The sequence below is a fragment of the Mandrillus leucophaeus genome, unplaced genomic scaffold (genome assembly GCF_000951045.1).
Source record: "Mandrillus leucophaeus isolate KB7577 unplaced genomic scaffold, Mleu.le_1.0 Scaffold94, whole genome shotgun sequence".
NCBI lineage: Eukaryota > Metazoa > Chordata > Mammalia > Primates > Cercopithecidae > Mandrillus > Mandrillus leucophaeus.
The window spans coordinates 2,300,922-2,327,487 of NW_012110252.1; the positions used below are offsets into that span (position 1 = coordinate 2,300,922).

Below are 26,566 nucleotides of genomic sequence, written 5' to 3' on the forward strand. Positions count from 1 at the left end.
TCAGAAGTCTCTTTTAAAATCACCAAAACAAGGATAGGTTGGGGCAGGGAAGATATTCTTCAAGTTGTATTATTGAGTACTAGTCACAAGCCACACTAACAGCCAACAATAAGCACACAATGTCAGGCACCTGACACACAGCACCTTGCTCATGTCTCACAGTCCTTGCTGAGAGGTACTGACACCCCACTTTCAAGCAGTTTTGTGCTTCTAGGGCCTAAGTCATGCAGGCAGGATGTGGCAAAGACAAACCAGTTGGCTCCAAAACCCATGCTCCTAACCACTACAACTCTCGACCTGCCACTTAGAAGAAGCATTTTCAGAGGCTAGAGAAATGCTGCATTTATATATGTGCAACTTAACACAAGCATGAAAGAGACTTGGGACACACACATACCCACAAAATCCAGTAGATAGAGAGACTCACCAAGAGACTATCTAAGTCAGAGACTGATAAACATTTTTGGTAAAGAACCAGACAGTAAATATTTAGGCTTTGCAGTCTGTATGACAACTACTCAACTCTGCCATTATAGTGCAAAAGCAGCCACAGACTGCATGTGATCAAATGGGCATGGCTTTCTTTACAAACACAGGTACCAAGGAAGACTTGGCCCATAGGCCATGGTTTGATGACTCTGCCTTAGACCATGGGAGTCCTGGGAAGTAGCTGAATCAATAAGGAACTTGATCAGATGAGTATTTAGAATAACTATGGTGACTGCTGATCGATGGATTCAGAATGTTTCAGATGTATTATGAAATAAATACTGGAATTATCATGTTTATCTGTTATTGCATTTGTTACAAACAAGTGGGAGTGGAGGTGTTCCAATAAAACTATTTACACAATCAGACAAAGGTCCTGAATTTAGAGCACAGGTCATAGTTCACTGAGCCCTGCTGCCCTGCAATCTCTAACCAGAAATTCTAATAAATCAGCAATCATCTAAAATCAGCTACTACAATCCCTCAAATACCTACTGTAGACCCATTTATCCTGAGAGCCTCTGATTATACCAATATGGGGATGAGAGAAAGAAGGAATTTTTTTCTTCATTTTGCTGGATTCATTTAAACCAGACACAAATCCCAGCCATACAGGATCAACTCTTCACTCTTTCAAAGCAGATGTGTAGGCAGTGCACTGCACATAGGTTGCATTTATGGCAAAAAAAAAAAAAAAAAGAGACTGCAAACTAATGGCCCATGCATCCCCAACACCGTTCTGCCAGCCCAGCTACACTACTAAGAATCCTACATTCTCTGGACCACCATGTGACATTAACTGCCAGGGCTGCCTGCATGTCACACAATGTTACTGATACTGACAGATTCCAAGGGAAGCATATGTCATCAGAATGGCTCTCCAGCTTCTAGGACTGGCCCTGGACTATACTAATCCCTAGTACGATCCTCTCATTCAATCCACATTGTTGGTGCCAGAACTGGAAACCAGGGGTAAGACTAGGCTTTCAAGTTTAAAATAACTAAAATCAGGCCATGCACGGTGGCTCACACCTATAATCCCAGCACTTTGGGAGGTCGAAGCGGGCGGACCACCTGAGGTCAGGTGTCCGAGACCAGCCTGGCCAACGTGGTGAAACCCCGTCTCTACTAAAAATACAACAAGCAGCTGGGCGTGGTGGTGTGTGCCTGTAATCCCAGCTACTCTGTAGGCTGAGGCTTGAACCTGGGAGGCGGAGGTTGCAGTGAGCCAAGATCATACCATTGCATTCCAGCTTGGGCAACAAAGCAAGACACTATCTCAGAAACAAACAAAAAACCTAAAACCAGTTATCTGCTTGATAACATCCTTAAAAAGATGATGTCAGATGGCGTTTGTGGTTTCCACTCTTAGTACAGTTCTCCAAGGTGGCAGGAAGGAGACAATTATCACATGTCTAAAGACATTTTGACTGTCACAACTAGGGAGCTGTTACTGGCATCTAGTGGGTAGAGACCCCAGAGATGCTGCTGAAATCCTATCCACAATCAAGACCTATTTAGACCAAAATGTCAATAGCACCAAATGAGACACCGTGTCTTAGGAGGATCTCACCATGTGATAACCTCCAATACCTCAAGCACATGCATACAAGTCCAATTAAATTCCAGAAACTCAGCTCTCAAAACCACTTTGATATGTTAAAAAGTTGATTAGAAGAAAGAGAAAACTAGCAGTGTGAGTTAGAGTTGCTCACGTGACCTGTTTGATTGTTTCTTTGTTGTTTTTGAGAAAAAGAAATTATTTTGCTAAGGTTCATCTACAAAAGTAAGTTGGAATGAATAATTTCTATAGTTTCTTTGAGATGCAAAGTCCTATGATTACAAGCATATAGGGTGGCTGAAATTCTAACAGCCTATTCTGAGATTTTTTTGTAACTTAAAAAATAATATCTCTGTGAGGCTGAAAAGCTAAGACCAAATTACTGTCCTTAAGTAGGGAAGCCTTCCCTATGAGATTTTTAGCAGTACACAAGAAATAAAAACAGCCAAAACAACTGGAGAAATTTAAAGCCTACAAATTTGCTATTTGTGGAGCTGCTTCTTGGCCATAGAAAAGGTTTGACAGACTAAGAGAAACAAGAGAAAATTACCACTGAGCTGTAACTCTTTCCCTTCAAAGCTATAACATGAAATGCATACAACCAGAAACTTTAAAACTGTACCTGTGTTACCTGCTACGTTATATACATTGGTAACACTAATGGTGACAATCAACTTTATTTTCTGTTGGTTTATCTCAACTACTCTGGAAACGTTACAGAAGTGTGAGTCAATGAGCAATTTTAAAATGCAACTCTAGGAAAAACTACCTAGTTGTTTTTCAGTGTAAGTTCCCACAGTCGAATCCCATTTTTTAAATCCATCAGTTCAAAAAAGGTACCATTTTATTTAGATATATTAAAAGCCAATGCCTACACTTTTAACAGATTAAAAGCAGAGTATGATTATTTACATAGTAAGAACTAGAAAAGAATTTCTACAATGTTCCTTAGAAGCATCTTCTATAATAAATATATATACACACACACACACGTGTGTATAAAATTTTACATATTTTTAAAAACAAGTTTTTTTCCCCTTTTGGAAAGAAAAAAGTACATGTATAACTGAGTATGATTTCCTGTGTCTGAACTCAATCTGCACTGAACTGTTGCTGCACATTTTTGGGAATCACGATTTGAACTCTGCATACTTCAGGGCACCTTCCTTGAGTGGGTCACAAAACAGAACTCCACTTTCTCCACCTCACCTAACCCCATTCTTGTATCTCATCTATACTATCATGGAGACCACTTCAGTGAGACCACTGAAACCTCAATTCAATGATCAGACTTTTTCACTCAACAACAGGTCATCTTCTACAGACCAATTCTGCTCTGCAAAACACAGCATATTCTGAAATCCATTTGCAATTTTTTTGTATTTGTGTATATATGTATATATTTTTGTGTGTGTATATGTAAAATATCAGAAAAATACACACTGAAATGTTAATTGTGGTTATTGCCTGGAGTAGTAGACTTATGTGTAATTTTTTTCTTTTTTTGCTTGTCTACAGCTTCCAACTTTTTCTATATTAAACATAAAAGAAAAATAAGTTACATTCCATATGTGTATCTTTTTACTCTTTATGATTTCAAAAATAATTCTGAAAAAAAAATTCTTTTAAAAAAAAGCAACAAGTACACAAAGATTCCTTTTAAAGTGAGGGCAATTAGAGACAAGGGCAAGAAGAAGAGCAACATAACCTCAAGAAGCCAAAGATTAAAACTCACCAGGATGCAAGTGCCAGTGTCCTACTTCTCGGCTGGAGGGAGGCACACAATTGGCTCTAAGTTTACTGGCTTCCATTCCTCCCCATCCTCTTCACCTCACCCCCACCAGCCTTAATTAAGTTTTGTTTAGGGAACGATGAGAATATTTTTCAGCATTCCCTGAACTCACTCCCACATGAGATCACATGGTTCCTGAAATGTGCTCAGGGAGAAGGAGCTAGCTGCAAACACAACCAATAGGGCCCTAACTGTCCTAACCCACTGATTCCAGCGGAAAGTGTGTCTGCATACACCAGGCTCAGAACAATGAAAATGGCACTGCTTTAATTTCCTAAAGATGCCTCTCTGTGTGCAATTCACTGCTTATGAAGGCATGACAAGACCATGTCTGGGAGCTTCTAGGGCCACTTTCAAGGCCAAGGCACACTTTAATGGAGAGGTCCCAGAAACACAGTGCTTACCATAAGCTGTCATGACTCCAGCGTATGGCCCATCCACCACATTCCTGTTTTCTTCTGCCAGTGCCTTGATGTACCTTTTGCTGAGGTCCAGGATCTGCTCACGCAGCATGGAGCTGCTTTCAGGCTGAGTTCGCTGCTGGATGGTAAAGTGCAGAAGCATCATACCCCAAATGAAGCCAAAAGTCACCAGGAAAAAGCCCAGCTTCTGAGAGGACAACTTCCACGGAGTAAAGACAGCCATTGCTCTCCAGCAACTTCACCTGTCCTTGGCTCTTAACGCGTAGAAGATAGACACAAATTCATGGTGTAGGTTCAGTGTGAGAGTCTGCTGGTCTCACTCTGGCTCCTGTGTCAGCTGATTGCCTTTCCTCACTTCCATTCTGCTGTGAAGGAGGGGAAGAATTAGCAAAGTAGTCATGGCACAATACAGCAAAATAAATCAGAAGCCATGTTTTCACTTGAATACCTCTAAGTAAAATGTTAACTCTTAAATTTCCTGGTTCAATACCTTATGATTCAGGATCTGTAAGCTGAGGGGAAATCTGGCTAGGCAACAAGAAGCTAAGCAAATATGAAGGGGGAAGTGTGTGTCTGTGTGTGTTAACAGGTGTAGTGGGGCTGTTCCAGCCTGGACCAAATTCAAAACAGGAAGTTTGTTTTGCAAGGTGGGGAGGAGATGGAAGGATATTTCACTGAATGTCAGCAAAAACCCAAGCAGAGGGTGGAGTCATATCACCATCAGGTACTTTTGTGTGCCTGTAACTTAAGCTTACAAAGTCATTATTATGTGCTTCTGGCAAGGACTAGAACATGCAACTGGTGAGGTGAGCAAGAAAGTGGATGCCCCCTTGGGGGTAACTAAACAAGGAAGAGGTAGATTGCTCCATCTTATTTGAGCATGGCCAGCTTTCACTATCAGTGTTTAGAGATGAGATGGCTCTCTCAGGGCCACCAGGCAACCTCTCTAGGTGCACCAGCACAGAGAAGATATGCCAGAGGTACAAGCGGGGGTACCGCTTTCCCAGCTACATGAGGGAAAGCTATACCTCACTGCTCAGTTGCATGCTGTAGCACAAGAAATGTGGAACACCTGGCAGGCAGATTTTCTGTGGTTCTCACTTTCACTCCCACCATGAGGCAAAAATGAGACATTAAAAGGCAGAGTAGTTTCAATATTAATGCAGCCAGATCCTATCTAACGCAAGTACAGACCAGGCCACTCTTCTCAATCAGGGCTTCCAACAAGTAGGACCTGAGCACAGGTTGCAAATGGTTACCAGTATGCCCATCCCTTCAGCCAGAGTCCTGGGCCCAATACCAGTCAGCTTACGAACAGCGCCATTTTCTAAGTGCCACTCAAGGGACAGACTGAGCAATGATCCCGATATAAGGGACTAACCCAGGATGTACTTCAAAGTGTACATATATGCTTTAAAGGATTCTTCTTTGCAAGTAGCCCAAAAGAAAATGGTAGCAGGATCTTTAAGCAATTAGCTTTCAGAGCCCTGGATCACTGTTGGTCTGCCTCTTACTGTTTTCCCCTTGCCTATCAACAGAGTAACCAGTAGTTGGTAGTACTACTATTAATAAAAATAAATTATAAATTCTAGCTATGTCCCAGACATTGTGACACACAATCTTTTGTGGCTTAGCTCACTGAATCCTCAGAAGTTCTGTATGGTAAGAAGTTATGAATATTATCATCTCTGTTTTATGAGAAGCATGAGAAAATAAAGGCAAAAGGTGATTAACTTGGCAAAGGTCAGCCAGCTATGTGGCAGAGGACTGACCATCTAGGCATGGCCCAGGGGTTATTAAACCACGCCCCACTTTCCCTATGTCATCCTCACTCCCCCAACAGCCTGTTTGTATATGGCAGACAATGATATGTATATGCTTAATGGGTCATGAAAAGCAATAAAGAATATGTAACTGATACTCTGTGTAGCCCACAAGGCCTAAAATATTTACTACCTACCTCTTAACAGAAAAGATTTGCCAACCTCTCAATTCTAGACCAGTGGTTCTCCAAACGTGGTCCCAAACTCAGTAACGGCAGCATCGCCAGTAAGAAATGTGAATTTTCAGGCCCCACCCACACCCACTGAATCAGCAACTGGGGAGATGTGGTCCGCAGTCTACACTTTAACAAGTCTCGAGGTGATTCTGATGCACACTCAAGTTTCAGAGCCCTTGACCAGGCAGTCTGATTCCAGACCCATACATTCCATCACTATTCAATACCACCACAATGCCCATTAAAATGAGGCTCAACTTCTGTCTTATACTATGACATAAGTTCCTCTGCCCCATCACACCCCTCTCTTCCCCTACGTACCTGCTGGTCTGCTCATCACCACAAACCCTGCACATGCTTCCTGAGGGGCTTCCCAGTCTTCACTCTGCTGCTCCTCCCACCCAGCTGGCACATGAGTGCTCTCCATCATGCTGACAATCAAACCCAGCCTGTCTGCCAAACCCCAGCTCCAGTCCCACCTGCCTCAGACCACTTTCCCCAGGGCTCCAGCCTGCAGTGTTCCTTTCCTAGTCTTACAGCACTTTTGACAATGGAATACTATTCAACCAGAAAAAAAGAGAGAACTCCTGTCTTTTGCAGCAACAGGGATAAACCTGAAGGACATTATGCTAAATAAAATAATCCAGGCACAGAAAGGCAAATACTGTACAATCTCATATGCAGACGCTAAAAAGTTGGTATCATAGGAGAAAACAGAACACTGGTTACCAGGGGTGGGGAGGAGAGAGGGGGAGGCGAGAGGGGGAGGCGAGAGGGGGAGGCGAGGGGAGTGGTCAGTAGGTAAAAAGTTACAGTTAGGAGGAATAAATTCTAGTGTTCTATTGCACAGCAAGGTGACTATGGTTAATAATAATGTATATTTCTAAAAGAGACAATTTTAAGTGTTCTCACCACAAAAGTAGTGATAATTATTTGGGGGTGATGTGCATGATAACTACCCTAATTTGATCATTTCACAATGTATATGTGGACTGAATCTCACATTGTACTCCATTATTATGTATAATTATTGTATCAAATTTAAAAAAAAAATTTAAAACAGGGAATAAAGGAGTATTATGAGTTAAAAACACCGGTCCACCTTGGATTGTTTAAAGTTTCTATGTGTGACTCCATGACATACTTTAGGAAGCCCCTCCTCCAACACACACCTTCCCAGAGAAAGGCACTGACCACAGTGGCACAATAAAGTATCTGCTAAGTGAATATGTCGCCTAGGGCACTACAGGACTTTATTCAGCCCTTCTAACTGCAGGCCAACCAACCAGCACCTGCCCTCTTTCCTTCCTCCACACCGCTCCAAGTCTATATTGAGCATGAACTGCCATCAGGCCCTGGTGACTGAACAGTGAACAAGATGGAATTTCTACCCAAAGGGGCTGACACTCTGAAAGCCACATTACGAACTAGATGCTGCACCTAGCTCCTTGGGAATTGGCTTTTTTTTTTTTTTTAAATAACCCATACTCATGACTTAATTTTACCCAGGGCTGAAGGAATTTTCCTAGGGCAAGCCAATGAGGTGCTATATCAAAAAAGGTGATTTTCTTTCACTATTTTAGTAAAGAGCCCGAATCACTGGCAGGAATTAGCTGTCCACTTTCAGACAGGAAGCCCCACTCTACTTCCTCAATTCACCCTAGTAAATAGGCTGCTCAAGCTGTGCAGTTAAAACAAAGATCAAGGGCTAGGACCTGAACGATGCCTTCTCCTTAGAAGGTAGAAAGCTTCTTCTCCATCCTTGCCTTGGAGAGGGTCCAACACATCCAGATGGTGTATTACAGGGGCAAAGAGATGGCCAAAAAATCTCAGCCTAGGTAAAATTATCCCAGTTCAGAGACATGCAAATTTGAAGTGAAAATCCCTAGCTATGAGGAGTTCAGAGTAGAGTTCTGATTAGTGAGGGCCCAGATTTTAAGTGACTATAGAAGTGCCAGGAAACTTCTCTTCTCCAGTGGTACTTAGAGCTTGAAATGATAGAAACGATATCAGCATACACACAGCACACATAGAGAATCACAGACTGCATCTCTACAATTCCTACTGAGATGAGAGAACTTAAGACTTTTCAAAAGCGTTATTCAGGAGACACCTTTATCTCTCACAGTAACAGGTGGACAATGAGGAGGATAATGAACAGCCATCCTCACAGAGAGTCTTGATGCCACAAAATGACAAGGAGGATCATCAGGAATGACCAGACAATTAATGAGGAAGCCCTAGACTAATAGTGATCAAGAAGTTGTTGCTGGAACTAAGAAGATGCCTACCTCCAGACCTTCTAACAGCTGGGTCCTCTAGCTAAGTGCATCCAATGGACACAGTGGGACTATACAGTGGATCTCAGAAGACCTTGTTGCTAACCAGAGTAACATCAGCTCATGGCTGTGACTTCATCAATTCACCTCCAGAAAAAAGTCTGCACCAAGTCTGTTTGCAGAATTAGCCACTTCAACATGCATACCCTCTATCCTCCTACTTCCTAAAAGGGTAGCAATCACCTTGCTCCTTCCCACTCAGGCCTCAACACAACAAAATCATCTTCCACCTTTCTAAAGATCATCAGAGATCTCTGGCAAAGAAATGTGTCAATTCTGAAAACAAAAAAAAAGCACATGAAAAAATGCTTAACACATCATTAGTCATTAGAGGAAATGCAAATCAAAACCACAATGAGATACCAACTTCACATTCATAAGGACATACAGATAAGAAAAAGTGTTGGTGAAGATGTGGAGAAATTGGAACCCTCATCTACCACTGGTGGGAATGTCAAATGGTGCAGCCAGTGTGGGAAATAATCTGGCAGTTCCTCAAATAGTTAAACATGGAGTTACCATATGACCCAAACAATTCTGCTTCTAGGAATTCTCCCAAGAGAAATGAAAATACGTGTCCACACAAAAACTTATACACAGAAGTATTCAGCAGCAGTATCCATACTCAGCAGTATTATCCATAATAAACAAAAGTGAAACCAGCCCAATGTGCATCAACTGAGGAAACAAAACTGCCATATCCATGCAATTAAATATTATCTGGCTACAAAAAGGAATGAACTGATTATGCTACACATAGGTGACTCTTAAGAACATTATACTAAGCGAAAAAAAGTCACAAAAAAACACATATTGCATGGTTCCATTTATATTAAATGTCTAGAATAGGCAAATCTGTAAAGGCAGAAAATACATTAGTACTTGCTTAGGGCTGGGGTATGGAGAATGGAGGAAATGAGAGGTGATAGGTTAGGTGTATAGGGTTTTTCTAGGGTGCAACAAAAAGGTTCTAAAAATTGTGGTGATGGGAGTATAATTCTGAGGACATACCAAAAGCCATGGAGTCGTATACTTTTAAATGGGAGGATGGGTATGATATGTGTATTATATCTCAAAAAAAAAAAAAAGCAAGTCCACCTCTAAAGCTATGGGGAAAAGGAGGAGTTTGGCTTAGAGCAGGCAGATGAGTGTCATGGGCCTAGCACAGCCAAGACCAGGTAGCACAGCCAAGACCAGGGAAGGAACTAAGGGCTGGCCACGGGCCTAGCAACAGAAGCAACTCACAGCGATCTACTTACAGTTCACCACATACGACCGCTCTTATAACCTCTGGATCACAACCTCACAGGCCTCCCTTTAGAAGGCTCCTGGCAAATGCCAATTTCTCAACCCACCTGAGAACACTGAGCAGCAGCCCAGTCCCAATGGAGTGAGAACCAGACCAACGAAGCAGTTCCTCCAGGTGGCCATCCAACATCCCTGGAGGCCCTATTTCTTACACAAGGGCCTGCCTCCTGATATCCTTTGTTTATCAAAGGATAAACAAAGGCAGAAAAGCCCATCCCTTCAGAAGCAATGCCAACCCCAAGCAGAGATTTGATCTCTTCCAATAGCCCTGCAGGACAATACCATCCCATGTGCCACATTCACATAGGACAGTGCTGCTTTAACTTGGTGGTCCCCAGACCTCTCTGTCCTCTCTGTGTACCACCTGAGCTCCTTCATAGACATCCTTAAATGGTGGCTAGGGGGCCTACATTTAGCTTCACCCTGTACAGTAACCTTCAAGAAATCCTAAGTCGGCTATGTCCACCCAATTTCCTTGGAAAATCCCACCCACATCTCCAGCCTCCAATCTCACCCCACCTCCTGCATAAAGCCTCCAGGGGCTCCCTAGACTGAGGGGAGCTCCCCCTTCCTTGGAGTACTCGTACTCACTCCCCTTCCATGGAATACTCGTACTCACAGCAGTTCGTGCTCCTTCCTTGCTCTACAGGACTATCCCGTTTCATCTCGCCTATGGGGTCTGTGAGGCCCCCAAAGACAAGAAACGCTGGCAGTTGCCATGCCTTGCACACAGCGGGTGGTCATTAAGTGTTTGCTAAATGAAAGGACAGGATGGTGGAAATGAGGTGAAGAAATGCAAATTAGCAAAGATCTCCAAGACCTCCTTCTGGTATCAGCCACAGAACCTGGGCATTCTGACAGTACATTTGCACCTTACTTTTTGCAAGATTTTACCCTTAGTAGTGAAACCCTTGAAGAGGCAGGGTTAAACTAAAGTGGATATGATGGCAGTCAGGCATTAACAGAGAAGAAAACTGGAAAACACTCCAGAAAAAAATTCTAGGGGGACAGGGCAGTGAGATTACAGAAACAAAATATGTCTAAGACAAGGGATGGAGGGGAAAGCACCAGGGAACCTTTCTCGGAGGCTACTTGTCTTGTCACTGTTATGCTGAGAAGATCACAGGAAGTAACACCTGAAAGGGTGACAAGGAGAAACAGAGAACCTTGCATCAAAAACCTGAAAATCTTTGATCTGCAGCTTGTTCTACCATTGGCATTGTGTGATCCTAAGTGTGTCCATCTCAGTTTCCACATGTATAACATGGAGAAAGTTCCAGAACCACAGAACACTGTTAGAGTTGGAGGAGAAGGGGTGAGCAACCGAGTTATTGGTTCTCAAACTGTTCTCCAAAGAACATCAAAAATTCATTCACAGAGATGTTGCAGAGGTTCCACAAATGTTTCATTTGACTTTTAGTTTTGTTTAAAATGTTTTTAAACATTTTTCAAAAAGAAGTTTGACACGCCAAATCCTAAGATACTCTAGTATCAATATACATATCAATTTATACAATCAATGTACATATCAATTTATACTGCAGAGACTCAGCAAAACTGCCCTGGCTACCTCCATACATTGGAGTTTGAACTTCAAATTCACACCTTACTGGTCACAAAATTAATGCTCAGTAGTGGTTTGGTTTACCTATTTTTTAAAATTCGGGCCCATATATCTATTCACATGAAATTATATGACAAAAAAGCACCACTCTAATTAAATGTCAGGTGAGAGTTGGTCACACATCTTGAAGTTCCAAGGCTGCTTGCCTGACTTCCATGTTTTAAGTGACAATTGTCTTTAGATGTCAATAATTCAACTTTGAAACAATTTCTACTACTTCTCTTTTCAGCCTCCATGTCAATTTACATTAAAAGCAACTTAGAGTGCTTGGTAAATTATTTTTTAAAATAGTAGCCACTCCCATTCATAATTGGAAGAATCGGGACTGCTTCTACTCTGAACCAAGACACAGTGCGGAAATCATCTGGGTGCTAACCTTGCAATGATTGCACAACATCTTACAAAACTCCTGGTTTTGTGGTCACCACAGAACCACATCTTGCTGGTGTATCAATCAACTTTAACAGGAAATATTATAAATTTAAATGTATAAAATACCTTTTTACAGACTGGAAGACAACGTCTGGTTTTGCTTAGGAAAATAACCAAATGCAAACCCTCAATTTATAGAGGAAGACCCTGAGGCCAGAAAATGTTGTGTTTTCCCATTAGAATCGGAATCAAACCAGCACCCTGGTGCTACATGGTTTGTAGTAATACTACATGGCCTCCGCGAAACCAAGCTGAGTCTACCAGCTGCATGCAGAAACTCAGAAAGGAAGAGACTTCTCTGTATGAAACACAAAACAGAAACCAAAGTCCAGCATTATTAAGAAGCCATGAGTCTAATGGAATGTCCCACCAACCTCAAGGGTTGAATCAACACATGAAAGGGAGAAAAATACACATTTACAGGATTACTGGTATAAGAAAGACAGATGGAACAGGGACGGGGGGCAGTGTTCATCTAAATACAGTTGGTGTTAAAAGGAGAAGCAGAGGAGGAGGAAGGGACAGGCAAAGCAGCTTTCTCTTCTAAAATAAATCCAAATTCCTGGGAAGAAGCTCTGAGGTCATTCGCTCCCCCAGATGGCCTAGTGCCACCAACCTGACAGAGCCCACTCAGCAGGTGCCCAAAGCTCAACTGTGAATCCCTGACAGCTGCGATGCCACCGACTCTCTTCTAGCTCTAGGAAGCAAAGGAGCTCAGCAGCAGACAGGGGTGCTGCCCAAGAATAGGTATGAACAAAGACCCTTCACTTTCAGGACCTGGGTCCTTTTTTTTTTGTAAACAGGAAAAACACATTCTAAGTGAAAACAGTCTGTTCCCTTTGGAACTGGCTAAACTAGTCTTATTTTAATTAACTAGCTGAAAGATACCAGCTAAAAACAACACACCTTTGATATCTTAGGAAGACTCTTTGAGTATCTGGGTTTTAAACAGCCCATCCCCTCTTACATTTGAGGTGATCAAAGCAAGACAGTCCTGTACCCAGAGTTTTAATTCATTATGCTACACTTGCATTTTTCCTGTGGGCAGAGAAAGGAAAACCTCCAACACCACCCACCTGAAGCAGATATTTGTCTTGCAGTTACACCATCCACTCAGTGGAGTTCAGGGCTCCATATCTGGCATCAATAGCAAAATAAATTTCCAAACACTGTAACAGGGCAGGTAAATCTGGGTCCAGAACATGCATTCTTCTTCCAGGCCTCTCTATTCCCAGTTTCCGCCACACCGACCCCAGCTGTTCTCTGCCATTCATAGGTATAAAGAGAGATGGAATGGGGATGGGGGCAGTCTTCATCTAAATACAGTTGGTGTTAAAAGAAGTAGAGAAGGAGGGACAGGCAAAGCAGCTTTAGAGGCAAAGCAGGCCACTAGAGGGCGTGGATGGGGGAAGAGAAAATCAACATTTGATGATTTTATCCTGACTTAGTCTCTTGGATGTGCACATTACTGGCAGGTGGACAAAAGGGAAAGAGGACAAGAGTGAGAAGGAAGCTGTGGCTGCTGGAGCACATAAGATCTTCACATGTTCTGTGAGTTTCATTCACCAGGCCCATACGATATTCACAGTTGACAGAATTTCCTAACAACAAAAAAAGGCAACAGCAGTAACTCCAAAAGAATTCTGAGGGGCCGGGTGCAGTGGCTCATGCCTGTAATCCCAGCACTTCGGGAGGCAGAGGGGGATGGATCACGAGGTTGCGAGATGGTGACCATCCTGGCTAACTCGGTGAAACCCTGCCTCTACTAAAAATACAAAAAATTAGCTGGGCGTGGTGGCAGGTGTCTGTAGTCCCAGTTAGTCCGGAGGCTGAGGCAGGAGAACGGCGTGAACTCGGGAGGCAGAGCTTGCAGTGAGCCGAGATCGCACCACTGCACTCCAGCCTGGGCAACAGAGCAAGGCTCTACCTCAAAAAAAAAAAAAAAAAAAAAAGAAAAAAAAGATTTCTGAAAACAACTACTAAACCAAAACAAAGCATGGGTCCCTGAAAAATGAAATTAATCGCTTTAATCTAATGTTTCTCAATGTTTGCATAATTGACATACGGGTCTGAATAATTTTTGTTGTGGGAAGCTATTAGAGGTTTAGCAGCATTGCTGGCCTCTAGCCACTAGATGCCATTAGAGCCCTCCAGTAACCCTCTATAACTACGGGGCTGTGACAATCAAAAAAGTCAACACTGCCAAAACTGCCTCGGTTGAGAGGGACTGCCTTACCAATCAACAGGATCTTATTCACCCGCTGGAAGATGCTCAGACAGGTTCTGCCCATATGACTAGATTGCAGAGTGAGAGAGAAGCAGACCAAGGTGAACCTGGGAGTCCATCACCACCCCTGAAGACCAGCAGGCTCAGAAGCCTGTGTTGAGGCTGTGGAAGGCCTCAGAGTGAAGGAAGGTGGCTGACTGCTGATGCTGTCTCAAGGTGACTGATAAATGAGTCTCATTTTCTCCACATCTCTCAGTGCTGTCTGGGCACCAACTGAGAATCTCATTCCTCGGCTAGCTGTGCCCAATTTACTAATGAGTATAAGGCACTGGGCCTCTGCACCAAAGACCTAGCCCATAAATCAATGAGCATACGGAAGGCGGCTTTGAGGAAGACCAAAATCTGGATACTGCTTCATCAGACAGCCATTAGGAAAAAAAGAAAGAAAAAAAAAAACCTGCTAGGATTGTCACCTGGCTTCTGGCCCAGGAAACCATGAACAGGCTTTAAGACAGGTCGATAATGACTCTCTAAGAAGAAAGAATCGTCTGTGAAAAGATCACACAGCATGTCAATTTGTCAGGTAGGTCTCCTTAATGTTGAATGAAAATACTCAAAAGATTCGCTTCTACTCTCAAAGGACAGTAAAGCCACAAATAAATTTTATAATAAGTGTAAAATGCACCTTTTCTCTGAGGATCAGACTTCTGGCAACACTCCACATCTAGAAAAAAACCAAGAATGACAACAGGCCAAAATGGCCCCAGTAATAAAGAAAATCATAGTCACAAAAATCACCACACTTATTTCAAAAATATGGGTAACGCCTTCAAGATAAAGCTCATTATTTAACAAATGCTTCCTAAGCCCTCCGGCCCAATCACCCTGACCCCTAGTACCCCTTTCCTCCACCTAGGGAGGAGCACAGGCTGGGTGCTGGCCTACCCCAGGAGTGTTCTAGCTGCCCTATCTGCAGAAAAGGGACAGTCATCCCCAAATCTGATTTGGTTAAAAAAATGAACTAGCTAATCAGTGAAGAAATACATATGTGTACACACACATGCACAATCTTAAGTGACCACTCAGGCTTATCCAACTTAACCTTATAAAGAATTTCTCATCACTTCTAAAATAAGGCTGCAGTAGTCAAGCAACCTGATCGCACAGCCCTAAGCTTTAACAGACCCAGAGTCATAAAAGCCAAGGTCTGAATTTTCCTAGGGAAGAAATCATTGCTTAGATGCTGTCTGGTAAGTTCACTCGTTCTTTAATGTATATACCAAGGTCAACTCTCCCAAACACTGCAAATAACTTGGGTCAACCTGACTGGTTTCTGGTCACAAACCCTCAGTTTGCACAAATGATAAACCAGCTCAAGCTAAAAATGGAGCCTCTCAGGAGAGTTTCTTGTCCTCAGAGCTTAGGACTGACTAAACCAGGACCTCCCAACTCTGCTGTACATAGAATCACCTGGACTGCTTTTTAAAAAATAGAGATGCCCAGCTCTCACACCCAAAGATTTTGATTTACTTTGTCTGGGGTGTGGCCCAAACAGAGGTATTTTTATTTTAAGCTGCTTAGATGATTTTAATACACAGCCAGGCATGAGAACTTTTAAGACATTCTATAACAACTCTATTGGCCCTATCTAGTGAAACCCAAAATGTGATCCAATCTGGAATTTCAAGAGGTAAGCTCTCTGCTCTTCTCCCACCCCACAAATGTAGTCATTGGCTTACTAGATAATTCATCTGCCAAGGTAGGCTTTGTTTTCTCCTTAAAGGAATCACAAGCTGGTCTTCTTAGGCCAATGTGAACAGCCAGACTTTCAATAGCTAGTCTACCACAGAGCCTTGTTAGATCAGCCCACACTATGGAAGGACTTGTAGAGAATAATGCTGAACTAATACAGCTTTTATTAACCTCTCCTGGGCATTTGGCTCCAAAGATGAGAAATGATTTGAGGCTAGCCTAATGGCCTCAATGTCTACAATGCTTTTAGCAACCAGCATCTCTCTAACATTGCTACTCAAACTCTCGTCTATGGAAAGGTAGCAGTGAAATGATCTGGTAGGTTGTTAAAAATGCAGCATCTTAGGCCCAACCCCAAAACAATAGAATCAATTGGTGTTTATAACCAGACTGCAAGGTTATTTGTTTGTGCACATGAGAAGCACTGCTTTTTACCTTATCTAGGATAGTAAGAGCAGGGGCAGATCAGATCCTAATTTCCAGTGGAGGATGACACAGAACATGGCACAATTCTTTTCATAACACGTATGGAACTTATACTACTTTTGAATAAGCTGGATGTACATCCTACTGACACATATCCAGCTGAGATGAGCATTATATACATAAATGGCAAAGTTTAATCACTGTGAACTAAGAGTGCTTATAGGACAACTGGTCCTGCTTTCTAGTTGCTGACAAAAAGCAAACGTTTTGATCCATTAGGTTAAAATCAAAGACAGTTTGGATACATGTTCTCCAAATATCTAACTCTGATAAAGCAGTAATTCCACACAGCAAAGCGCCTTATGCAGCTACCCAACACATACCTTGCACTGGCAAGGTGGGGGCTTGAGTTTTTGTTGTTTTATAATCCAAAGTGCTCTCTTTGGAACAAGTACTTTGCAATCACAAGTACTTTCCCAGTTGAATTCAAAGTGAAATAGCCTTCAACTGAGATAAGCATGCTCATTAGGTGCCTTAATTTTGCATAAAAGTATTTCAATCAATAGTTAAAAGTTTCTGGAAATGATTCTAATTCCAATATTTTCCAGGGTACTTCAGTGACTTCATAGCCCCTGAAAGTCTTTCAAAGTGTGGTTGAAAGAAACTGTATTTGAAAGATGACTTAAGGGATACACAATCCATCCATTGCTCTAAATTGGCTTTGCCCAACCTCTTATGACCACTGAGCCTTTTAACAATAATATATAATCTCTCACACACATATACACTCCCAACCCTTTAGAAACTTTTCAGTCACTTCTCAGTGTTTACATACATATGAGAAAGATAGGGTATTAAAGTCATAATCCACTTCTGAAACAAGGTATTGAAAGTTTATGAAGTTCATTTTGATACCATCTTTGTTAATGTTCCAAATGATTAATGGCAAATTACCATTTGCCCATTTAACCTGTAACACACAGCATTTAACTTAATTATGTCGGTAAAAAAGTATAATTTGTCAATAAAATTCATTCTGAATTTATATACTTGTTAGTATATATTTGGTGTGAGGACCAAATGCATATTCAAAACAGACAGCAATCGACTTACCACCCCCAACTAGACAAACTGTCCAATGTTTGCATTTCTTACCTCTGGACTTCAAAACAAATCAAAGAGTTTATAAGAGAACTCATTGCTTCCTTTGAACATGTTTTCCAGCAGAACGTTCACCCCATTTCCCAGGAAGAAAGCACAGTGGGGAACTATGCCTGCTCCATCTTTGGGATACTTACAGTTCTCCCAGAGGGGGAAGGACAGCATTTCAGCTTGAACAGGCTGCTGGACACACTCTGTTCCTGCTCCCATGGGTTAAATGGGCAGAACCCACCTGCAGATGCTCAGTCATCACCTGGGTGGCTATGAAGATTACACTTACGGTGGATAAGGAAGTCTTACACCCAAAACACATCTCCCAACTTTGCTTTACACTAAAAAATCTGGTACTGTATTTTAATTTTTGTCTAGCTTCTTCTGTTTCCTCTAGTTCAGAATCCAGAAGGGAGGAAGGATGTGATTAATTGCCATCTCCAATACCTCGAAAGTTTATTTTTATATATTTTTTCCAGTTGTGTTTCTAAATATCAGGCCAAGACAGGTGGTTTTCCAGCAGTTATTTGAAAGCATTTCACCACAAGTAACACATTACAGGTGTATGAATCTTTAGTACTAATAAAGACAAAATGACTATAACAGTCATAATATTTTCTATTTCTAAATACTGATTTTTAAAAAAAATACTATCAGATATGCCAAAAGATTTCAGATGAATGCAACTTTTGGCTAAAGGGAAAATAACACGAGGAAAATCAACAGAATTCTCATATACTCCTCAATAATTTATACTTCAATCTAACTTTTCTTAATGCATCCTGTCTTTAAACAGCACTCCATTAAGAATATAAATTTTTTTATTATAATGTAACATATAATGGTTCAAAACCTCACAGACTGCTAGTGCAGATCACTCTTCCGACTGCAACTAACCACCATATCCAAGCTCTTAATAAATACTGGTAGGCTTTCACTCTCTTCCATCTTAAGGGGAGATCAGGGATTATATACATAAATACCTAATTTATGTCCTTCAAAAATACAAAAGGTAAAGAACATATCACTGTCATTTTAGAATGAAAGCTCAGGGCACCCTCAAAAATCCCTAGGGGGTGAGAGCCACCCGATGGGAATCACTGCTCCAGCTGTTCCAAATTCCGGCATTTGGCCTGACCCTGGACCACGTGTCTTACAAGACATCTTCAAAGCAATTCATATTCGACCTTAAATATAAAGCAGTAAAAGAAAGAACAGAAAGGCCGGGTGAAACACACCATTGGGTTTACTGTAAACATGTCAAAGGTTTTGCTCATTATACACTTTATGTATCCAGGAAGACTTAGGGAAGAAATTTTTCTTTCATCTGCATATCAATATTCATCTAGGTATCTGAACAACTGGTTGGATTTTACTAGATCGACACACTACAACATAACTGACAGTGCTTCTCTCTCTTCAAGAAGGCTGCCAAGAAAAGCTCACCATCTACTTCAGGAAGTAAAGTGGATTCACTAATTTTTTGTATAAATCCCAGTCCTGACTCATTTTCCTACTCTCTTCTCCTTATATTTTTTCTTACTTAATGGTAAATGTATTTTTATCTTCTTGTATTACATGTTTTACTCCTTTCTGGAACATATGATAATTAAACAAAAAGAGCAAGACAGCGATGGCAGGCAGAATACCAGCCTCCCAAATCCATCCACATCCTCATCCCCAGGACATAAATGGCAAAGGGAAATTAGATGGAATTAAAGCTAATCAGCTGACCTTAAAAGGGGAAGAAGATTCTAGACTACCTAGGTGGGCTCAATGTTATCACAGGGTCATTAAAAGTAGAAGAGGGAGTCAGAGAGTAGGTCAGAAGGATGTCAACCATCTTTCCTCAAGACCACTCAGACTATTAAGTGGTTTGCATAAATCAAGGTTATTTATTTAACAAGTCTGGTTATTTGGTTTATCCGGTAACCTTTGGTTCTATTCCAATAGTAATCAGATTAGGAATATAAGAAGAGGGAGCTCCCTAACAAAGGTGACAGTCCCAAAAAGTAATCGATAATACTGAGGGGAAAACTCCAAGATATATAGAGCAGAAAAGAACCGGGCCGGGTGGGTGGCTCACGCCTGTAATCCCAGCACTTTGGCAGAATAGGGCAGGCGGATCACGAGGTCAGGAGATCGAGACCATCCTGGTTAACACGGTGAAACCCCACTTCTACTAAAAATACAAAAAATTAGCCAGGCATGGTGGCACGTGCCTGTAGTCCCAGCTACTCGGGAGGCTGAGGTAGGAGAATCACTTGAACCCAGGAGGTGGAGGTTGCAGTGGGTCAAGATGGCGCCACTGTACTCCAGCCTGGGTGACAGAGCAAGACTCTGTCTCAAAACAAACAAAAAATAAATAAAACACGTTTCGGGCAATAATTCTTTTTGTTGTTGTTGTTGGTTTGTTTGTTTTTGAGATGGAGTTTCACTCTTGTCACTCAGGCTGGAGTGCAGTAGTGGCATGATCTCTGCTCACCTCAACCTCCACCTCCTGGGTTCGAGCGATTCTCCCACCTCAGCCTCCCCAGTAGCTGGGATTACAGGCATGCGCCACCATGCTGGCTAATTTTGTATTTTTAGTAGAGACAGGGTTTCACCATGTTGGCCAGGCTGGTCTTGAACTCCTGACCTCAGTTGATCTGCCCATCTTAGCCTCCCAAAGTGCTGGGATTATAGGCGTGAGCCGCCACGCCTGGCCTAGGGCCATATTTCATCTGGGCAACAGCCTTATATATCTCACAACTGCCCAGAAGCATCACATGACACCACATCTTTTGTAAACAGGATGTAATACAGACTTGCGGGATGATCCCAGAAAAGTCTTATAGCTGAACTCCTGACAAGGATACATTAAGTAAGACATGACAAGGGTGGGGAAAGCACAGATAAGGTCAAAGGCCACATGTGTCATTTGTATCACATTACTTCTCCTCTGAACCTCTCCTTTATGTTTCCACCTAACTTTATGCTCTATGAAGATAAGATGATCTTAATTATCACTGTAAGAAAAGCTAACAATTACAGACCATGATCCTTAACAGACTTTCTCTCTTCTAATGCTTACTCTAAGCCTGTGAAGTAGGTGATGATTGTCTCCATTCAGAGTAGGGAAAATGGAGGCACAAAGAACTAAGCAATCTGTTCAATGTCACACTGCTACCAGGTAGTACAGCTGTTGCAGACTGGGCATCAGGCTCTTTAATCAGTGTTCTCTAGTGGCTCAGTACCTCTCAGAGAGCTTCACATTTAGAAGGTCTCCAAACTTATGAAAGGAATAAATGGAACAAGTCTAGAAAAAAAATGAGAGGAGGCCAGGCGCGGTGGCTCACGCCTGTAATCCCAGCACTTTGGGAGGCCAAGGTGGGCAGATCACAAGGTCAGGAGTTGGAGACCAGCCTGGCCAACATGGTGAAACCCCATCTCCACTAAAAATACAAAAATTAGCTGAGGGTGGTGGCACACGTCTGTAATCCCAGTTACTCGGGAGGCTGAGGCAGAAGAATCTCCTGAACTCAGAAGGCGGAGGCTGCAGTGAGCCGAGATCACGCCACTGCACTCCAACCTGGGCAACAGAGCAAGACTCCATCTCAAAAAATAATAATAATAATAATAATAATAATTAAATCATTTATGGAAGTTGAGTTCCTTTGAGTGATAGGCTTTCCCCCACCAATTTCATCCAGGAAGCTCTGCTAGTCAGCTATTTTCAAATGAGGAGCCAGGTAGGTATTATGAATTCCCACCTGGGGAAAGTTTCAAAAAACAGTTAGTCCTTTGTCCTCTTTCCCTAGTACTGCTTTGGTCATTACAGGTTTGTTTTATATCTGGAAATTTAAAAAGAAAACTTCCCAGATTATTCTGTTAACATTTACTTATATCCTTCCCCCAGCCAGTGAAGCATCTCTGCTCGGAGGTGTCTTGCCCCCCATGACAGAAAGTAGAATCCAGAATGGCCGAGTGAGAAGTCTCACATGACTTAATTTCAAAGACATTAGGAGGCACAAGTAAAATTTAGGCGGTAAGCAAAACAATTCTTTTAGAGCTCAGCAGTCAAGTACAGACCAAGAGGGAAAAAATTCACACACGTGCACACACACACACACACACACACACGCACTCCTTCTATATAACCTATCTACCTACCTTAAACTTGCAGAGGCTATCCTGACGAAAAGGAGAGATTATTAGCACATTTGTTGAGTTTAGAAAGATTCAAATCTTACTATTTTTCTCTTGCAATTATATCAAAGTGACATTAGAGTATCTTTCACAGGATGAAAACGATATAAAAGGAAGGTAAGAGGCCAACTAGAGTTGCAACCTCATCAGACAAATATTCATGGAAGGGGCCTGCTGGGTGCTCCCAATAATGCTAAAGTATTGAGGAGAAAACACTGAGGGTACAAGACAGAGTCCCTGCACTTAGAAACATCCTCCAACCATGCACACACCCACTCACCACTCCCACAGAGCAGCCAGAACATGTTGAAATCAGGGGCCCTATTGGAGTGTCCCTGTATTAGTCTGTTCTCACACTGCTAAGAAAGACATACCTGAGACTGGGTAATTTATCAGAAAAAGAGGTTTAATTGATTCACAGTTCAGCATGGCTGCTGAGGCCTCAGGGAAGGGGAAGCAAACATGTCCTTCTTCACATGGTGGCAGCAAGAAGTGTCAAGCAAAAGGGAGGAAAAAGTCCTTATAAAACCATTAGATCTCATAAGAATTCACTGTCACAAGAATAGCATGAGGGTAACCGCCACTGTGATTAAATTACCTCCTACGACACGTGTGGATTACGGGAACTACTAAGATGAGATTTGGGTGGGGACATAGCCAAACCATATCAGAGACTTTTTTGGGCTAAAGAGAAGGCTCAAGAGGTTTCATGGAGATCCTGTGGCCTAAACTGGGTCTCATCCCTTCATATCCCTTCAACTAATCTCGAGGTCCAGGCTAAACACCAGGAATAAGAGGTGAAGAAAAAGAAGTTCCTGGCACCATTGCCTGCAAGCTCCAAGCTTTCTCTGCAGCCATGGGGCCTGTGAAGAACAACTCTGAATGCTGCGCAGAGTTCCAGGGCTACAGGCAGAGCTTTGAACAAGTCACTTATTTCAAAACCTTGGTTTTGTTTGCCCATAAAATTAAGCAGCAGAAATAGGTGGTGTCTGAGGCTCTTCCATTTTCAACTTAACTGAGAAAAACAGGTCTGTATTTTCCAGCTACTTGGATGTTTTCACTACTTCAGGCTGATGACACTCACAGCCTAGAATGTGATCATGGTAGGAAGGGGAGGGGGAGCAACAGACAGAAACTTGACTTACAGTGAGAATTATAGATGAATGAAGTCATTATGCCCAACAGAAAACCAAAGCTAATTTGACTGTGCCCCCTCCCCTTTTTATCCCTTGCCTCAAATGCACTAAATCTATGTCAGTTGCCTCTCATGACCACTAGATTTATAAGCCCATTAAAAATACTTTTATAATCACTCCATGAAAAAAAATCCTTTTAATATAATGATTTAAATGCCTACAGCAGTACAGCAGGATCTGGGGTGGGAGGAGTTTATTAATACCTTAGCAAAACGTGCCATGAATACATCATTTGGATATTCATTTTTTTTAAGTGCCCTGATTTTTCCCAGGGTGTTCAGTTAACATTCAGCTCATGATGTTACTGGCCCTATCCATTGGATTAGGTTATTTTCCTCAATTCCTCTGCTCTGTGGCTCTTCTCTCTCTCCATCAAAACCTACCCCAGGATCAAGCTGAGGTACTAGTTTCTCAACCCTCACTGGGTATCACGATCATGTTTGGAAGACTTTTTAAATATAAATGGTAGCCCTCCCCAAGATCATAATTCAATTGGTGTAGACAGGGCCAGGAAAGCAGTCTAATTTAAAGCAATCCCAAGAGACTGTAAGGTGTAGCCAGAGTTGAGAACTATTGAGCTAAGATAACCACCTTCCCAGGCAGATAAGTGGGTAAAAGGGTACTGAGGGAAAAGAAACAGGTAAGAGCTGGCGAAGCATGGCAGGGAAGATGGTGGCTGTGTTGAACCAAAGACCAGGCACCCCTCGGATAGGGCAGCCACTTCTCAGCTCTAACCACCAGACAACTTGAGCTAAGACAGCCTGGGTTAGCCAGATCTTCCAATTTTCCAAAGAAGAAAGAAACCCAGAGTTTTGGTCAAATCTGTGTATTTTTAAATGCTGGTGCTAATTGAGATGTAAAAAAAGAATTCTGGGTGGTCCAAATAAAACACATCTGCAACCTTCCTTACAACCACTACCCTAAGTACTTGATGCTGTGGAGTCTTATAAATAAAACACTGAGGCAAATATACAAGACCTTGAATTGAAAGCAGTTTACAATCTCACACACCTGCTCAGTCCACCTCATGATAGGTGTCTGTTACTTTATCCTAATTGCTCAACTATTCCAAACTTTCTAAATAGCAGCTGGTATTGTTCTCAAATACTGACTTCTGCTCATCATTTTCAAAGGATTCTGAGCACTGGCTTCCAGCCACCCAACACAAGCTTGGAACTTAGTCACACCTCATCGCTAATCCCAAGAAAGAAGGGAATTTAAAAGCACCTGGTGAGAGAAGCAGGCCCCAGAATCCAGAGAGCTTAAGTGACTTGCCCAGGGTCACAAAGACTGTCAAGGTAGGGTGAACAAACTTGTCCCCGTTGGTCACCCTAGTTGAAGGACAGAGCCACATTTCTGTGTTTTATGCATGGACTCCCATAGTCTTATAATTCTTGCTACATACATACATTTGACTTTTAGCTTTACGATCTACTCCCTGTTGAGATTCAAACTTCTTGAAGGAAGAGATTCAAATCTTTCTGTGAACTGACTACTTAATATTTGTTGGGAAAAGTCCTTGTAGCCCCCTTGGTTGATAAAGATAGCTGCTGGTGGTGCCCTTGCAAACTACAGGCATCACTGCTCTAGGAATCTCTTAGAAGAGCCTGTAAGTCTTGACTCCCACCAACCCCTGCCCCCGATCCCCAACTTCCTTCTCAGTCCCCAGCTGCTTCATCACATCAATAACAAAGTATGAGAAACACAAAAAATGAAACACATGAGCAACTTTCAACTGACTATTTTCTTCTCTCTTTGTACCACAAAGTCTCCCTGCTCTAATGAGATTATTACCCATCATGAAAGGACATAGCATCTAGTGTTCTGATTTCTCCACTCAGAGATACACCTCAGACAGCAGCTTCTCAGCTGTGAAAGAAGTTGGCCTTTGCAATCCTCTCTTAGAAGCCTGCTTCGGAATTATTCAAGAGAACCAGAGCCAAACCTAGAGTGTTGTGCATGGATAGAGAGGCAATCTGGTATGGTAGAGAGGTTTGGGAATTAGATCTAGATTAAAATCTCTGCACTGACATAAGCCAGCCCTGTGCCCTCCCGAAGTTACAGAAATGAAGATCCAGTTTCCTCATCTGTAAAATGTCTACCTGCAAGGTTTAAATTTGCAAAGGGCCTAGTCTAGTGACTGATCCTTGGTAAGAGTTACTGGAGAAGTCTCATGACTCCTACAACGAGACCCAGAGGCCTCTGTGAGTAAGGTGGAAGGACCTAGCCTTCTGCCTGATCTAAATACAAGATCTGCTTTGCTGACCTAGTTTTATTCTAAAGCAGTTGTGGTTTTCTTTCTCCCCTTCAGTTCCTTTTCTCAAAGGATGTAAGCATATCTGTGTGAAAACACACACACAAAAAATGCACCAAGTGTCAGCAAAATGTTACTGCAACTGATACAAAGGAATTTTCTATCTTGTCCATCAGTTTTGATGAGGAAGCAAAGCAGACTAGCCCATTCCTAGTATTGGTAAAGATTGCTACTTCAAAGAATTTTCTGAGTCAGCACCTAAAAGTCTGAAATTCATTCCACTGAATTCATTATGACCCATAATAATACCCCATCTCTCAAAGCAAAACTACACTCTGATTCACTGCATAGAGCCATTCCCTGGTAGACACTGTATTTTAGACTTATGAACAAAATAAGTCCAGAAAACAAAAAAATAAAACCAGCCTTGTACCCTTATATTTTACAATCTACATAAGATAAAACCAGATTTACACATACCTGGAAAACAATTCACAATGACATCATTTTAAGCTAATTGAATCTTGGATTCAAGAAGAATCAATGTTTATACTATTCTTCTAGCATAAAACCTGTTGTGGCAGTTTTAACTTTTTAATATAAGAAAGGTATGACCTTAGGTCACTAGATAGAATTATATTACTCAAACGTATTCTTGGTAAGCTCTTTGGGGATGTAATTCACTCTACAAGGGAAAACTGGTAATTGCCACCAACATCTCACACACGTACATACAAGACACACCATAATCACCACCACCCACAGAATCAAGAAGACTCATGCCATTCTTAAATGAGAATGTGTCCCAGTTAAGAAATAATCCAACATCTCGGGTTAGCAGGAAGTGCCACACTCCAAGGAAGCAAGAAAAACGGGCATTAAAAAAAAAAAAAAAATTACATAGGTCTGTGGTCTATAAACAGTAACCTATTAGTATCAATTTCCTGGTTTGGTATTGTAACAGAATATGAAATTTTGGGGGAAGATGGGTCTGTGGGTCTCTTTGTACTATTTTTACAACTTCCTGTGAAATTATTTCAAAAGAAATTGTTTTCTAAGCATTGCTTATTGGGTATTGTCCTGTTTGGGGAGATTTTTCAAGATGTAGAAGCCCTTTCCCAAGGCCCCTCTTCAGCTTAAGGGTCCAGGATAGGATCTACACCTAAATACTTTGAAAAGGGTTCTGGTTCCTAGATGATCGGAAACTCCTCCCCTGTTCAATGAGAACCACCACTAACTGGGAGGTAAATCACTGAAGACATTTAACAGTGGTGAGGCCACCATATTTGATATTGGCTGCTGTGCAGAGGATGGGTTTGAAGGGGCAAGGTTGGAGCCCAGTGGGATGGCTCATGAAAATCTGGGTGAGAAATGACTCCAATAAAGGCCTGAACAGGATAGCGGC

The 26,566-nt window shown here is 41.9% G+C and overlaps 1 protein-coding gene across 1 annotated transcript in view; it reads right to left on the bottom strand.

Moving 5' to 3' along the window:
- Positions 1-26,566, bottom strand: part of MGAT5 (mannosyl (alpha-1,6-)-glycoprotein beta-1,6-N-acetyl-glucosaminyltransferase) — a 327,806-nt gene that overhangs the window by 192,405 nt on the left and 108,835 nt on the right. Inside the window, exon 2 of the mRNA XM_011970295.1 lies at positions 4,247-4,626. Coding sequence (XP_011825685.1) covers positions 4,247-4,487 — 241 coding nt within the window. The 5' untranslated portion in view covers positions 4,488-4,626. The remainder of the gene's footprint in view (positions 1-4,246; positions 4,627-26,566) is intronic.